The 16,107-nt window shown below is 42.9% G+C and overlaps 1 protein-coding gene across 6 annotated transcripts in view; it reads right to left on the bottom strand.

Moving 5' to 3' along the window:
* Positions 1-16,107, bottom strand: part of FAM228B (family with sequence similarity 228 member B) — a 278,191-nt gene that overhangs the window by 149,623 nt on the left and 112,461 nt on the right. For 5 of the 6 annotated variants that reach the window (XM_029596027.1, XM_029596026.1, XM_029596029.1 and 2 more), the window contains exons 3-5: positions 14,933-15,088; positions 13,024-13,101; positions 9,989-10,186 (exon numbers count right to left, since the gene is read on the bottom strand). In XM_029596027.1, the coding sequence (XP_029451887.1) occupies positions 9,989-10,186; positions 13,024-13,101; positions 14,933-15,088 (432 nt within the window). The remainder of the gene's footprint in view (positions 1-9,988; positions 10,187-13,023; positions 13,102-14,932; positions 15,089-16,107) is intronic. The other variant, XM_029596025.1, reaches the window with a different exon arrangement.

The raw sequence follows: 16,107 nt of genomic DNA, 5'->3' as shown, positions 1-16,107 counted from the left end.
GGCGGTGGACGGACTGGCTCGGCGACTCTTCTACCTTTTCCTCCTCCTGTGTTTAACTGTCCGGCAGTCCCTACTCTCTCCCCCCTTCCCCAGCGGCGGAGGAACGGGCTGAGCTGTTTCTCGGAGCGGCGACTCGTCTGCCCTTTCCTCCTCCCCTCTGTGACACCCAGCACGTAGCGCAGAGCTCTATGTTCCGCACATGCACGGTAGAGCTACTCTCTACTGCGCATTTGCGGTCCATCGGTCAGAGCCTATTTATATTGTAGATAGCGTGTGTTGCTTTTACGTCCAACAGATGGTGCTGTTTTTCCCAAAAAGAATGTTTTTACCTGTCACAGGTGTGACATCTATATAATATAGGTATATAAAAACACGCGCGTATTCAAATGCAACGTTGTGTCAAAATTTCAAAACAATCGGTGAAGAACTTTCGGAGATTTAAGATTTTGAACAAATGAACATTTACATTTTTATTTATATAGATAATTTATATTTATGCCAAATTACCAGATAGCTATTCTTCTTCCAGATGCCTTGGGGGTCAACTCCAGAAGTTACTGTACCTCAGCTCGAGCCTTTAGTTGCTCCCACCCTGCATTCCTTGAGCAGCTGGCTAAGTACTGAGGAAATTGCAGCCTCTCTATTTCTTATGGCTCCACATTTTCTCTTCCTGATGCTAATCCCCCCCAATCTTATTCCCTGCTGCAAACCACTACTAACACTAAATCCACCTTCCCATTCACTACATTCTTTATCTTACCTGCTATTCTGTCATCTGCACTGTCCCCAGCTCTTGAATGTCAAAGCTTTCTTCCTCTCATACAGTTATCTCCACTCTCCCTGACAGCATCTCGTCTTTGTCACTGTTGTCACACCTCTACTTCCCTTCTACTTATTCTCCTGCTCCTCCTTCTACGCTTAGCCAGGGAAATCAATCCCATTCCTAGCTCTCCAAGGTACCTTTCACCCCATCACTGCATATGAAACCATTATCCCTCCAATCTTACTCTTCCTCCCTCTTCTCTTTATTTCTTGTGCTCCTGTGGAATGCCTATTCTATTTCCAAAATGTTTGCCTATATTCATGACCTCTTTCTCTCTCATATACTTATCTTTTTGCCTTGACTGAGACCTCACTTTCCTCTGAGGACTCTGCTTCAGTTTCTGCTCTCTGTCATGGAGGTTATTTTTTCTCCCATAAACCATGGTCTACTGTAGACCATGATAGTGATGTTGGACTGCTACTCTCCCCTTCTGTAGGTTTCAACCCCTTCTTCTGCCTCAATCTTACTCTTTTTCTTCCTTTAAGGCCAACTCCATCTGTCTATTCACTCCACTACCTCTTCAGGTAGCTATCATTTATCAACCTCCTGATAAATTTCCTTCCACCTTTCTCACTGACTGATTCCTGTCTTTCTTTCTTCCTTCACCCATCTTCCTTGTCCCTTATTCTTGATGATTTTAACCTCCATGTTGATGACCTCTCTGACTCTCATGACTCAATCCTCCTTTCCTTAACCTCATTTGATCTCCAGCTCTTCTCCACTGCCCCTACTCACAAGCATGCCACTAGCTTGTCCTAGTCCTTTCCTGTTGTCTCTCAGACTTCTCTATCTCAGTTCTCTCTCAAACCATGATCTGATAACTTTCACACTAACCCACCCTCCCTCACAGCCTCATCTAGTCACCACAAACATCTGCGGGAAACTCCATGCTTTGACCCTTGTATCCTCTCCATTATTGTTTAATCTCTTCTTTCCTCCATTATATAGTCTTAGCTGACAAAACAATTTATTCTTATAACACGATGCTCTCCTCTGCTTTAGAAACTCTTGCCCTGCCCATTACCTATCCTGAAATGTGCACCAAACCCCAGTCTTGGCTCACCCATAGAATTCACTTCCTAACTTCCTGTGCGGAACATATCTGGTTAAAATCCCCTGCCTATGCAGACTTCATACATTTCAAATTCATATTGATCTTCTTCCAGTCTGCTATTGCCAATCTTGCATCCAACCCTTACTGTCTCTTTGCCACACTCATGTCCCTCCTCAAACTTCCATCACCTTTCTCCTCCTCTTCACTCTCTGCCCAGATTATAGCTAACTACTTCCATGACAAAGTTCATAAAATTAGTCTTGATTTCTCAAACAGGTGAGCGCTACCTCCTTCTCCCCCACTTCTTTCCTATTCCCCTTGCCTTCACCTCTCTCTCTTACTTTTCTGAAATCATAGTGGAGAAAACTGCCCATCTTCTCTCCTCCCCAAACTACTTGTTCCTCTGTCCTTATTCCCACCCAGTTCCTCAGCTCTGTTTCCATTGCAGTTATCCCTTCTATCTGTCACATCTTCAATCTATCACTTTCAACTGCTACCTTTCTTGCTGCCATCAAACATGCTGTGATCCCATCTCACTTCAAAAAGCCCTCACTGGACCCTACCTGTCTTGCCAATTATCATCCCATCTCCCTCCTCCCTTTTGCTTCCTATTTGAATGTTCTGTTCACTGCCACTGTCTTGACTTTCTTTCATCTCAAGCCATTCTTGATCACTCCAGTCTGGTTTCCACAGAAACAATCCATGTCAAAGTCTCCAATGACCTATTTATGGCTAAAACCAAATACCTTTACTCAGTCCTTATCCTCCTTGACCTATCTATTACTTTTGACACTGTTGATCACCCCCTACACTCCTTGGTACTCTGTCCTCACTTGGTTCTCTTAACTCTCCCATTGTCTTCTGACAAATCCTCCTCTACTATCATCCCACCATCAACTGGGAAATGCTTCCTAAGCAGACCAGAGACACTGAGTGCTGAGCCCCTCTATCTGAACTCCATAAGCCAGGTTGAATGCATCCATGATTAGGACAAGTTATACAGGACAGAGAGCCCCTCAAGTCTGAGCGATACAGTTGCTATCCTGGAATTGCTGAGTGGATGGAATCCATTAAACTCTAACTGTGAAGTTGTGCTTTAGGACTAACCCATTCAGTTGAAGCCAGGACTATAACCTGGACATATCCCATGCTGACATCTACTGATTCATTTCTGTCCTCTTTGCAGCAGATATCAACATGTTAATCCTCTCTTGTGACTGAAAGGCTTTTGCCTGAGTCACAAATAGCAGAGCTCTTATAAATCCAATTGAGGTGATGGGTTCAGGTAGGATTTGGGGTAATTAATTACAAATTAAAGCAATTCCAATGCATAGATGGTCTTGCTCATTAATTCTGAGGTTCCTCCTCGAGATGTGCTCTTGACCAACTAATCATCCAGGTAGGGAAAACATACATCTCCAAATTCACATATGTGCACGGATACCACCACAAGTCATTTTAGAAACACATGAGGTGCTGACATGAGGCTGAAAGTCTGTACACACTATTGGAAATGTATTTTCCAATTGCAGATCTGAGATTTTTCATGAGAGCTGGAAGATCTCTGTATGACTTTAAGGATCCCTTAAATCTAGGAAGCACATTAGAAAGAGAATCATGGTGCAGAGTGAAACCCTTGTGAGCTTTCCCTTACCAGGTACCTGTTTATTAGATCAAGGATGGGACTAAGTTCCCCATACACCTGGGGAACTTACCCCTAATGAACCAGATTGAACCCCATGGGCATCTGACAGGAAGAGAAGCTCCTCTTGCAGCAGGTCCTGATGCCGAGAAGTTGCCAAAGCACTTCTCTGCAAGAGGATTATCGAATAGCATACTGTCTTCTTCTGATTATACTGAGAAGCCAAGTATCTAAGGATACTATGGGCCAAAAATTTACATAAAACCTCAGTTTCCTCTCGACTAGAAGGTTTGTCAATTCAAACATGGGAATCTAGGCTATATTCTCCTCAATTTAGAAGAATTACAAAAGATAAAGGAGATGGAACAAGTCCCCTATGAGGAAAGGCTAAAGGTTAGGACTCTTCAGCTTGGAGAAGAGACAGCTGAGGGGATATATGATAGAGGTCTTTAAAATAATGAGTGGCGTGGAACAAGTAAATGTTAATTGGTTGTTTACTCTTTCAAAAAGTACAATTACTAATGGATATACAATGAAGTTACTAGGTGATACACTTAAAATTAAAAGAGTAAATATTTGTTTACTCAACGCATAATTAAGCTCTTGAATTTCTTGCCAGAGGATGTGGTGAAAGCTATTAGTATAGCATTTAAAAAAAAGGTTGGACAAGTTCTTGGAGGAAAAGTCCATAAACAATTATTAAGGTGGAGTTGCAGAAAGCCACTTCTTATTCCTGGAATAAGCAGCATGGTATCTATCTACCCCTTGGGATCATGCCTGTTACTTGTTGTTAGGATCTCTGTACTTGGGGTACATCATCAGCTGTACAGGATGACAAGGAAGGACACTGATTTATACAAGGGCTGGTCTTTGGCATGGCCAACTCCCTTCCCCACAGGTTGACTCTTTGGGTTCTGGTGGACAGTAGGTCTTTGTGGTGGTAGTATATCACGGTGAGTCTATCTGGACAAGACAAGGCAAGCTAGAGCAAGGCTTGGATGAGTCAAAGCTTGGTACAGGCTGGATAAGGCAGGGCTTGATACAGGCTGGACGAGGCAGTGCTTGGTACAGGCTGGACGAGGCAGTGCTTGGTACAGGCTGGACGAGGCAAGGCTTGGTTCAAGCTGGACGAGGCAAGGCTTGGTATAGGGCTGGAAGCAGGGCAGGGTCAGACCAGACAGACAAGTACAGAACCGGACAAGGACTAAACTAGGCAGATAATGGCAGTACTTAGGCAAGGCAGACAAGGGTAACACAGAACAGAGGACACAGAAGCCCAAAGTCAACAAAGCTGGAGGCCCATAGGCCACTAGGCTAGAGGAAGGCCTGGATAGGCCACAAGGCAGGATACTAGAAAGGGCAGGCCTGAAGGCCACAAGGCAAGATACAAGACAGAGTATGCCCAAAAGCCTCAAGGCAAGCAAGGAGCAAGAAGGCCTAAAGGCCACAAGGCAAGGCAAGGGAGCAAGAAGGTCCAAAGGCCATAAGGCAAGGCATAAGAAGGCCCAGAGGCTACAAGGCAAGGCAAGGAGCAAGAAGGCCTGGAAGATTCAAGGCAAAGAGCAGCAGCCAGGTGAAAGAGTTAAGGGTGACTCCATGAGAAGGCAAGAGTGACGTGGCAAGGCTGGGTTACACAGGGATGAAGAATGGGTGTGGTGCAGGCAGTGGGGAAGAACTTGGCAAGACTGGAGGCCAAGCTCGCTGAGGGCTCCTGGAGGAGCAGAGGCTGCAAGACAGGCTGATTCAGGAAGCCAGTGTGGAGATGGCTTGGATAGCTCTGAGCAGAGCTCACTGGAGGCCTCGGCAAGTGGGGAGGCACCATAGTAATCTGAATCGGGGGACAATGAAGCTGCACAACAGACGAAATCTTAATACTTGTCACCTGAATTGGCCTACTACGCAGTCTCATCCTACCTTGCTGCCTCCTGCAATGATGCCCACCATGCAGAGACCGTCAGTAAGCCTCACCACTAGCCTTGCCAAGCTCCTCCTCATGCTGTTGCCATGCACAAGTCTCACCCCTATGTAGCCCTGCCTTGCCAGAAGCTCCTTGTCTTCTCATGGTATCACCCTTGGCTCTGTGACCTGACCCTCGTTCTTTGCCTTGCTTTGAAGCCCTCGGGCCTAGCCTGTCTTCTTTCCTGTCTTGAGGCCTTCTGGCCTATTCTCTCTTGTATCTTGCCTTGAGACCTTCAGGCTTATTCTGTCTACTCCCTTGCTTTGTGGCCTATCCAGGGCTTCCTAGTACCTAGTGGCCTATGGGCCTCTTGCCTTCAGGCTTATATGTTCTCTGTTCTGTGTTATCCTTGTCTGCCCTGTCTAAATCCTGCCCTAGTCTACCTTGTTGGTCTTGTCCTGTCTGTTCCAAGTATCATATCCAGTTCTGCTTGTACAAGAGTCCTGTCCTTGCCTTGCCTCAGCCTGTCTCTTGTCTAGTTCCAGGTCCTGTCTAGTATTCAGTCTTGCCTTGGATCTGGGTACCAAGCCTTGCCTCATCTGTCCAGTCTGCCTGCCTTGTCTGCCTCATCCAGCCTGCCTCATCTGCCTTGTCCAGTTTGCCAAGCCCTGCATGCCTTGTCCAGGCCTTGCCTTCCTAGCCTTGCCTTGTCTGGTCTGTTTCCTGCCAGTATGGACTCACTCTATGTACTGCTGCCACATAGACCTACTGGCCCCCAGAACCCAAGGGCTCAACTTGTGGGGGAGGGGGATAGCTAGGCAGAAGACCGGCTCTTGTTTCTTCCAGAGTTCTGCCTTGCAGTCCCGTGTCGAGAAACCTTGACAGGCCACTGTTGGAGACAAGATACTGGACTTGATGGACCTTTGATCTGAGCAGTTATGGAGAGTCTTATGATGCTTTGATCCTTCTTGGTGCCTGGAAATTAGGGAAAGGGGAAATCAAACCTGATTTAGATGCCTCTGATTCTAGCACTTATTGGCCAGGCTAAAGTCTCCTGAATTTTAGGAGCTCCTACTGCAAATGATGTCCTCTAAGAGTCACAGCCTCACTGAAGGAGCATCTTGAGATGTCATGGTCAGCCCACCAGACAAAATGCCCAATGATCATGGAGCACAATAGACCAGACCCAACTGCGCAGGGGGCACTTACCTAAGAGACAGGACTTCCAAGGCATCCGATGAAAAACAAGTAAATTGAATAAACTACTTGAAGGTGGAGCAAAAAACCCCTCAACAACATCGCCCTGGGGCAGAACCGGTGCACCATGCAGCTGACAGAAAAATAAGGGAGCTTAAAATCATACAAAAAATCTACTTAGAGTAGTAGGGGATAAAAAAACAGCCCACAGACCTTGCAAGAAACAGCTCCTGAAACTCCAGGAACGTTCACTACAGCAGCTGTGAGAGAAAGAAATAAACTGTGACCTGCAGGCTCCATGGAAAAGATCTCCTGCATTGGATGTGGGGGAGTGGCCAAGATTACACAGGCCCAGTAAGGCATGCTCAAAGCTTCTAGAAGCTCTAATTTCAAAACTCCGTGCCAGGCTCCATCTGATGATGTCACCCATGGGTGAGGAATTCCATCCTGCTTGCCCAGTGAGAAAGATTTATGCATGTAACAGGGTCAGACAGCAGTTCTCAGTCAGACTCATGGCCCTTCCAGACAGCCTATTACAGAACAAGAATAAGGAATTTATGCATGTATTGTTCTGCCTTTGCAGTAAATTTAAATGTATATATGTTTCCTCATTATGTTGCCTCCCTGTGTTACCTTACAATAATTGCACAGCTTAGATTCTCTACATGTTGTGTAGCTTCCCTTTTTCATGATTGATTATTGTTTAAATGTTGCTGAACTTATGATTGGATCTGTTCCTGTTTGCTCCCCACCTCCACCGTCTGTCTTCTCTTGCTTCTCCTATTGGTCTTTTACCCCTTGGAATCCCTGGGAGTCCCTACTTCCTGCTGAAAATTTAGTTTGGAACTGGCTCCTGACTAGCTTGCAGCTCTGCTGAATTCCACAGCAGGCTCTTGGAAGCACTGCTCTTTTCACCTTACTTCCTTGCCCACTACTGCAGGCTTCTGCTATTTATTAGTAGTTACAGCTTCCTCTTCAGCTGCAATCATCTGCTTTTGACTGAGCACTCAGAATTCCTCATTACAGCTATATCAGGTCTGTTTGTGTGGCTATATTCCGTACCATACCATTCAAAATGAGTGTCAAACTATTTATCATTCAACAAATGTTTTGGTATTAAGATCCAAGTTCTCTCTGACTTTTGGAAGCTAAAAAAGAAAGAGGTTTAACTTTCTGTAACAGGCTTTCAAACTAGGACAATCAGCAGCTAAGGGCAGAACATTTTTTTTTTTTCCAAACTATCAGGCAGATTTAGTAAGCCGCGAATAGGCAATATTGTGAGTTATACAGCATGCAACGTGCATTAAATGCTGTTTATCATGCAATATCACCATATCGCAGCATTACTGCACGATAGAAAACAAAATTTCCTCCCCTATGTAAATAAGTTGCTTTGTATGCATTTGCATGCATAAAATTTCCTAATGTATGTAAAGTCACTTACTATATGTATAGGCAATCCTATGTAAATAAAATAACACGGCTGACTTAAAAAAAAAAAAAGTCAGCTCCATTTTTATAGCGCATTTCAGGGAGCTGTAGCAATTTCCCCCGGGAGCATCAGGATGCTAATACAGGTCCCCGATGGTCCCACAGGAAAATTAAAGATGCTGAGACCAAAAATAAACCCTCCCCCTAAGGCCACCAACCATCTTGGGGTTCAATGTGACCTCTGCCACCTTCTGAGGCAGCACTGACCCCATGAAGAAAAAAAAAAAAAGAATGATGCCAACTATACAACAACAGCCTGCTCCCTAACTCCACCTCTCCCCCTTTGGCTTTAGCCCCCCCCCCCCCCCCCGCACAAAATCCCATCCAAATAAATTAATATCCTCGCTGTCTAGGATTCCCTCCCCCAATCCCCATAAAATGATTCTGGTGGTTTTGAGGTCCAAGCAGTCCCCCACCTTCACCTTTTAACCCCCCCCCCCCCCCCCCCCCCCCCCCCCATACCTCTAAAAGTAATTTTCAGCACTCAACGGAGGGCCCAGGTTGCCCCCAAGTCCCGGGTATAGTCGACACCATTTTTCAAACTGGTGCTGACCAGCCTTGCTCCTATCATGTGACATCCAGGCACAGAGTCCTCATCCTCTTAGCCCTAGTGTTAGTGTTTGCTGAGGCCTCATTTATTCATTGTGTTCAGAGTGCTGCAGTTCCTTAATCTCTGTCCACATCAAAGTTCCTGGATATGTAATGTGATTGCCGGAGACTTATCACAGACCTTAAATGTAAACTTTCTAGCATGAAGATCCTCTTGCCTTTTTGAAGATCCTGTGGTCTTCTGCAGATATTGTCCAGGGAGGCTGAGAAGAAGACTGTTTTCACCCTTGTATCTTTACAACTTTCCTTTCACCTCACAAACTACCTGTTGCTACCCAGCAGGATCTTTACCCATGTTCTGGATTAGTGATAAGGGCATGGAAAGGGTCTCTCAAGATCACGTAGAGGGGAGCTCCAGATTGTTTTAGAAAAAGACTGGAGATTTTATCCGCTAGATCAGAATTTTAGGAGATAATCAAACTATTTGTGACCTAGGTAAAACCTGCAGATAGTTTTTCCCCAAAGGGTTTGCCAAAATAATTTTAAAAAAAAACTACGCAGGTAGTTTTGATTATTGCCCCATTGAAAGTACCTGATCTAACCTGTGCCTGCTTTTTGTGCAGGGACTTTTTAAGACAAAAATAAGCAGGCAGTTTTAATTATTCACAATTAACCACTTAAGTGCCTCCCCTAACCCATTCCCCACCATAGGAACGATTTCAAAATGTCCCCAGTTACTTTTACCCTCACAGAGGGGGAGCAATAATCAAAAAGTTCAGTTCCACTGGTAAATCAACATTTTATCCATGACAAGTGAAAGGCTTACATTCCTGCCCTTCCCATTACTAATTCAAATCTGGCTCAAGTCACCACCAACCAAACAAAAGCTCTTACCATAGTTTCAATCCAGTTTGCTAGTTTTCACCTTTCTAAAAAAAAAAAAAAATTCTTATCAGAGTTCGGCACCCTTGTTGGCAATCTCAGTAGAGATGCCAAAGATTGCATGGCTCTGAGAGGGAATTACTCTGCGCCCATGGAGGACATGGTCCCTTCAAACTGGGGTAGAGGAACATTGGCAGGCAGCTTCTGGAAGCTTGAACTGTCACTGCCTGTTCTGTACCTGTCCTGGATAAATGGGGGACTTCAATTTCTGCTACCTTTCACAAGCACTTAATTGACTAGAAAAAAATGAGAAGAAATCCCCCCCTAGCACTCTGCATTCTGGCTGGCTCTGCCGCCATCTGCCTTCAAAGGAGGAGAGAGGGAACCCATGCGGTGGAGGAGGTGTGGTAAAATACTCAGACTTTTTAAGCTCATCTCCTGCTTTTTCAGTACCTTCGCATTACAGTGGTTTAAATACTGTGCCAGCTGATGCCGCCTCCTCCTCTCAATATCTTTGCTCGAATAGCTGTCTATGTGATCCTCTATTGCTTGCAGAAGTGGCTCAGAAACTTTCTGACTCCATTTCTTGTAGTTGATTTCCTTCTTCCGCAGATTTACAAGCTCTGTATGCTTCAAATATTTGTCCAGCTCCTGAAAAGCCAGAAAATACACACATGCACATTTCACCTGCAGAAAACGCTATGGTAGACTTTAACACGAGTAGGTGCCTTGCCCTGTTCACCAGTCAGAGGTCACAACAGCCATTAGGATGCCTGCAGCTGAGGGCATCGACGCGTGGTTAGTGGGCAGAATGGCAGATTCAGGACAAGGGCTGCTTCTGGGGCAGTGACTGTATTATGTGCATACACTCGTTCCACTTGTCACTAGAAAAGCATCTTTTCTATCCAAAGCAAGTTAAAGAAAACAGGTTTGACAAGAAATCTTGTTTGCAGGTAAGCCTCTGAGGTAAAGTATTTACAGGAGAAACAGTTTAATGGTAGGGGAGCTTCAGAGATTCACACCTCATGTTCTCTTTTCAATAACGGAATGTATGATTAAGCTATTATATTTTTTCCCTGGCTCGCTTTCGTCAGCACCTGAGCTTCCAATCCTGTCACAACTTGCCCCAACCCCTCCCCTTGCCACTTATGACAAGAGGGTATGAAGCTGACACACCAGGGGATTTTCCCCAATTAGATTCCATTGTCCTTCTTTTAAATCCCAGTCACCACAGTCAATGTGTTCGATAGGGAACCAAAGACTTCTGCTCCCTTTGAAACTTGCTATGCATGCACCCTGAAACCCACCCCTAAGTGCCGCTGTTATGCAATGGTTGAGATTCTCTCCCAAGGGACAGTGAATGCTGCCTCTGTAGAATTCCCAGCTTCTGCCAGTCCAAGAACACACGATGGATCTGGAAATGGAACCAAGGTTCTCTGCATGTTGCTACTGAACCACCATAAAGTAATTTTAAGTAGTAAACTACACAGCTGTGATTTCAGATTCATAGCGCTCTAGAAGCCAGGCCATCATTCAGTTCTGTAAATTACTATTTTATGTACCAGAAATGCATTTGTTGCCATACTAGTTCCAGGTATAGCTACTTACCCAGATCACCAAATAATAGCCTCTACCTCGCACTCTCCTCTTCCTGTATACCTCCATTCCCCCTGCTCTTTGCCTCCCATCCACTCATCTTTCTCCCAAAGCACTAGATTTGCAATGCGGCACTATGAAACAGCAGTACTTGGACAGTGACTGGCTGAGGGACGTGAGCAGTGCTTGATTACAGTCCTCATGGTGGCATCTGCCAATCACTGACAGAGCACTACTGTTTCAAAGCATGGAGCTAGGAAGGGGGAGGCAGGAGGGAATAGAGTGAGTGGAATCTACAGGGTTGATGGAGGGACTGACCAACTGCTCCTAGAAAATAACTATTATATTGCTGGTTTAAAGTTGCTGCTAGCCACTGGTCTAACTTGGCAAAAAATGAACACACTGGCATGGGATATGATGAGGCCTGTTATATTTTTAGTGGGTCAACCAAAAGAATCTCCACATAAGTGCTATTATACATTAGTTTTCATGACTTCAAATTTCCCTTCTTCAGGTATCCCTGCAGCAGCCACATTTTTCACATAATTAATATTTTTTCTATCTATGAAGGCAACAATTAAAAAACCTATATTAGTGGATGCAAAATTAGGGGGAGATCAGGAGAAAGAGTAGATAGAGAGGTGTCTGCCTTATAGTTATCATAGCCTGTTATGCCTAAAGATATTAATCATTAACCCTATGAGTAAAAAATAAGTAGACAACTTTTGTTGTCTTTTTTCAAAAGACAAAGTCAAACAAACCAAATTGTTGTCAAGAGATAGAACAACAAATCCCTGATAGTGGCCAATATTATAGTAGCACCTTCCTCATGAGAATACCAGAACTGAAAATCCAAATTCACTTATCTGAGTGCAGCCATTTTTAAAACACCAACTAGGTCACTGTGAGGAAAACAATCGGTGGTCCAAAATACAAGATTCAATCCTGACATTGGCAAACCACCAAATTTAAAGCACATTGGCAGGTTACTGGAACTATGCTATCACAGTTCCCCTCTGGCAGCCGGCTGACAGCTATATGCCAACTGAAAACGAGGCTTCAGTTGGCTGCCAGAGGGCAGCTGTGATAGCGTAGCTCCTGTGACCCATCAATGCTCTTTAAATTCAGGGTTTTATCATTGTGAGGGTTGGATCTTGTACTTTGGACCACTGACTATTTTAAAAAATGTCAGCTAAGTGCATTTGGATTGCCCCCAAGGAAGGCACTGTTGAAACATTGGCCAGTGTTACTAATTTTTGTTACTTTTCTTGGCATAAGGTTTCGTTTGTTTCATTTGGCATTTTCAAAAAACCCCAGAAAACAAATTGACCACTTATTTATGACTGACAAGGATAAATAATTTATATACTTGGGAATGGATAGGCAATGTTTCAGCTGAGGCTCATGAATCTGATACCCCCTCAGATGTGAACTAATCCATTTTGTTTCTCATTTTTGTTTTCTAATATATTCTTAAACAGACTTGAACAGTGCTTTTTGTACTGAACTTTGTTTAACTTTTTGGATGGCTCATACCATCCTTTATTTTTTTCCCTCAGACTTGACACAAGGTTTGGCTTTGCTTTTTTTTTGTTTGTTTTTTTTGTGGATGTTTTAAAATTATAATATCTCTTAGCTTCCTCTAAATAGCATTTCAAGCTGCTCTAGTCCTTCCACATCTGCTACCTCTTCTGTTCCTCTCATTAACATAATTTGTTGCACTTTTCCTTGTTAAAAGAAGCTGTTAGAGCTGCAGTCCAGATCCCAAGAGAAGCCTCACTGAAACCTTATTATGCTTGTAGAAACCCAGCACAATCCCCATCCATTCATTTAGACACTGAGATTTAGATGCATGAACCCAAGCAAACACACTACCCTCAGCCCTTTCTTACCTTCACAAAGTAATTTTCTGTGTCTAGCACAGTCTGAGTTGCTCGATTAAATGCACGCCTTTCATCATCCTCTATTTCCTGATAAAAAAGATATAATTAAAAACATGGAGGTCGATATTCAGACTCCAAATAATTAGGACTTATCTGGCTATTTAGTGGCCACTGAATATCTGATTATATTAAGTGGCTCCTAGATAGCCAGATAAATCACTTATCTGGCTATCTGGTTAGCCGGATAAGCTGTGGGCAGGCAATGGACGGAATGTGGCAGCACTATGTAGCCAGATAAGTTATCTGGTTAAGTAGCAATATTCAGCCTCAGATGGATAACTTATTCGGCTAAGTCAGACCTGTCCAAAGGCAGGTCTAAATGTAGACAGTTAAGACTTAGTCATCTAAGTAACAATTTTTATAGTGATATCCCATCTAAGAAAGCCGGATATGTCTATCTGGCTAATTTAGATAACCGGCTAGCTTTTGAATATCTACATATGGATGAAAAGCAGACATTTTGTTTATCTTACTGTATCTGTGAGCTCTAAGAGGAACATTTTTGAAATTGTAAATTTGTGCAACTGTATTTTTGCATGTGACCTTGTGCACATAAGGAACAAATGTGCACTGAGATATCTGTAATTTTTCTTTACTTTAATAAAAAGATTTACATTAAAAACATGGATGCAAAAAATGCTTACAAAATGTTTATTTATTATTTGGTTTCATTCAAATGGTTTAAAGGTATTCCACAGGATTCTGGGAATATCTGTATTTAACAAATTATAAGAATCTACACAACACTACAAGATACTCGTGACAAAAATGAAAAAAAAATCACATTACAATTGTTTTATTACACACTGCTCTTGTACTTTACCATCTTACTATTTGCCGTTCAAGTAAACCAGAGTATTACTGTCCTCATCCTTATCAGAACCCCAGAAACACACCACAATAAGGCCACTACAGCATGAATATGAACTGATCAATGAAAGAGGGTTCACAGGGCAAAGACATGGGCCTGGCTACATTAGAAAACTGCTTACTTTTTATTGCAAAATCTTTTAAAAATAGAAAAAATTAAATAAATCTATTAAGACAAAAAAAAAAAACCATGGAAAATCATCAAAAGAGAAAGGTACAATAAATATTCATATTAATAATTTTGAAAAATCTAGCCCGTACACACGTCTCTGCACCAAGCTGCTCAGGTGCCCTCTCATCTGCCAGATACTTCTACTCTTAATCTAACATTCTGGCTCATGTAGGGAAATTTCAGATGCTAACAATGTTATATCTTAGTGTATTGGATCTGTGCTAAGGGACTAATAGGTATGCATTGTAATACCACCCTAATTTCAACAAAGTTTCCATCTCTTTTGCAAACCGTTTAGAAAGCCTAAAACTAGACTTAATACAGGGTCAAATATCAGAAGTATATATATATATATATAAAGGACGACAAAGTGAATGCCTGTTCAAATCTCACCTGAACTTTACTATTAAATTATCCTTGGCATCCATACTATACACTGAGGGTTTTCTGTTGTCACTAGTGGAATGTCTGAATATGTAGTGCCGACTAGTCTGATGGACCACTGCTTAACATTTTCCCCTGTCAGGCAAGTAAACCTAGGCTTCTTTTCTGACTCGGGCTAACAGACTTTGAGTAGACTGGAGTTAAGTGTGCTCTGGAGAGAAGGGAAGAACCCAGTGCAACTATCAAACTCATACCTATCAAGTGGCCAGAAACCAACAGGTCAACATCCTACTCACCCTCTTTCTTCAATAATGTCATAATGGCTTCTCAGTGTTCTGGTGCCTCTTCCATACCAATGTCCCTCTGCTCCTGTTATATAATCAAAACCCCTTTATGACACTAGAACCCTTGGTATGTACCAAAATGTGTTACCTCCAAAGCAGTTAATGGTTTAGTGTTCAGCCATTCTTCGCAAGGTTTTATTCTTAAGAAAGAAGGAGTCAGGCTCCGAAACAATGGTCGTGGTGAACTTGGCTTTTTAGGCATGGTCTTAAAGGTTTCCCGAGAAGTCTTTTTGGTGTAATGCTTCTGAAACAGAGTTAGTATTAATTAGTAAAAATCACATTACTTAGTCTTTCACTGAAAACTATTCTTTGCAAAGTATGCAATCACAATCAGAGCAGTGGACAATACATGAATTGCAATTTTTACAATTCAGAAGATGAAATGTACAACTAAATGTTTGAAAATACAATATTTAGCAGCATAAGGACAGTCCATTAATACTTCTTGAATTCCTATAGTACTGCTCAATGGCCTTAAGAACATGCCATACTGACTCAGACCAATGATTCATCAAGCCCAGCATCCTGTTTCCAACAGTGGCCAATCCAAGCTACAAGTACCTGGCAAGTACCCAAACATTAAGAAGATCCCATGCTACTGATGCCAGTAATAGCAGCGGCTATTCTCTAAGGCAACTTGATTAATAGCAGTTAATGGACTTCTCCTCTAAGAACTTATCCAAACCTTTTTTAAACCCAGCTACACTAACTGCACTAACCACATCCTCTGGCAACAAATTCCAGAGCTTAACTGTGCATTGAGTGAAAAAGAATTTTCTCTGATTATTTTTACATGTGCTACTTGCTAACTTCATGGAGTGCCCCCTAGTCCTTCTATTATCTAAAAGAGTAAATAACTGATTCACATTTATCTGTTCTAGACCTCTCATGATTTTAAATAACTCTATCATATCCCCCCTCAGCTGTCTCTTCTCCAAGCTGAACAGCCCTAACCTCTTTAGCCTTTCTTCATAGGGGAGCTGTTCCATCCCCTTTATCATTTTGGTCACACTTCTCTTTACCTTCTCCATCGCAACTATATCTCTTTTGAGATGCACCGACCAGAATTGTATACAGTACTCAAGGTGTGGTCTCACTATGGACCAATACAGAGGCATTATGATATTTTCCATTTTATTCACCATTCCCTTCCTAATAATTCCTAACATTGTTTGCTTTTTTTGACTGCTGCAGCACACTGAGCTGACAATTTCAATGTATTATCCACTATGACGCCTATATCTTTTTCCTGGGTGGTAGCTC

Source organism: Rhinatrema bivittatum, chromosome 3 (assembly GCF_901001135.1).
Source record: "Rhinatrema bivittatum chromosome 3, aRhiBiv1.1, whole genome shotgun sequence".
Taxonomy (NCBI): Eukaryota; Metazoa; Chordata; class Amphibia; order Gymnophiona; family Rhinatrematidae; genus Rhinatrema; species Rhinatrema bivittatum.
This window is presented reverse-complemented; position numbering and strand designations above follow the sequence as displayed.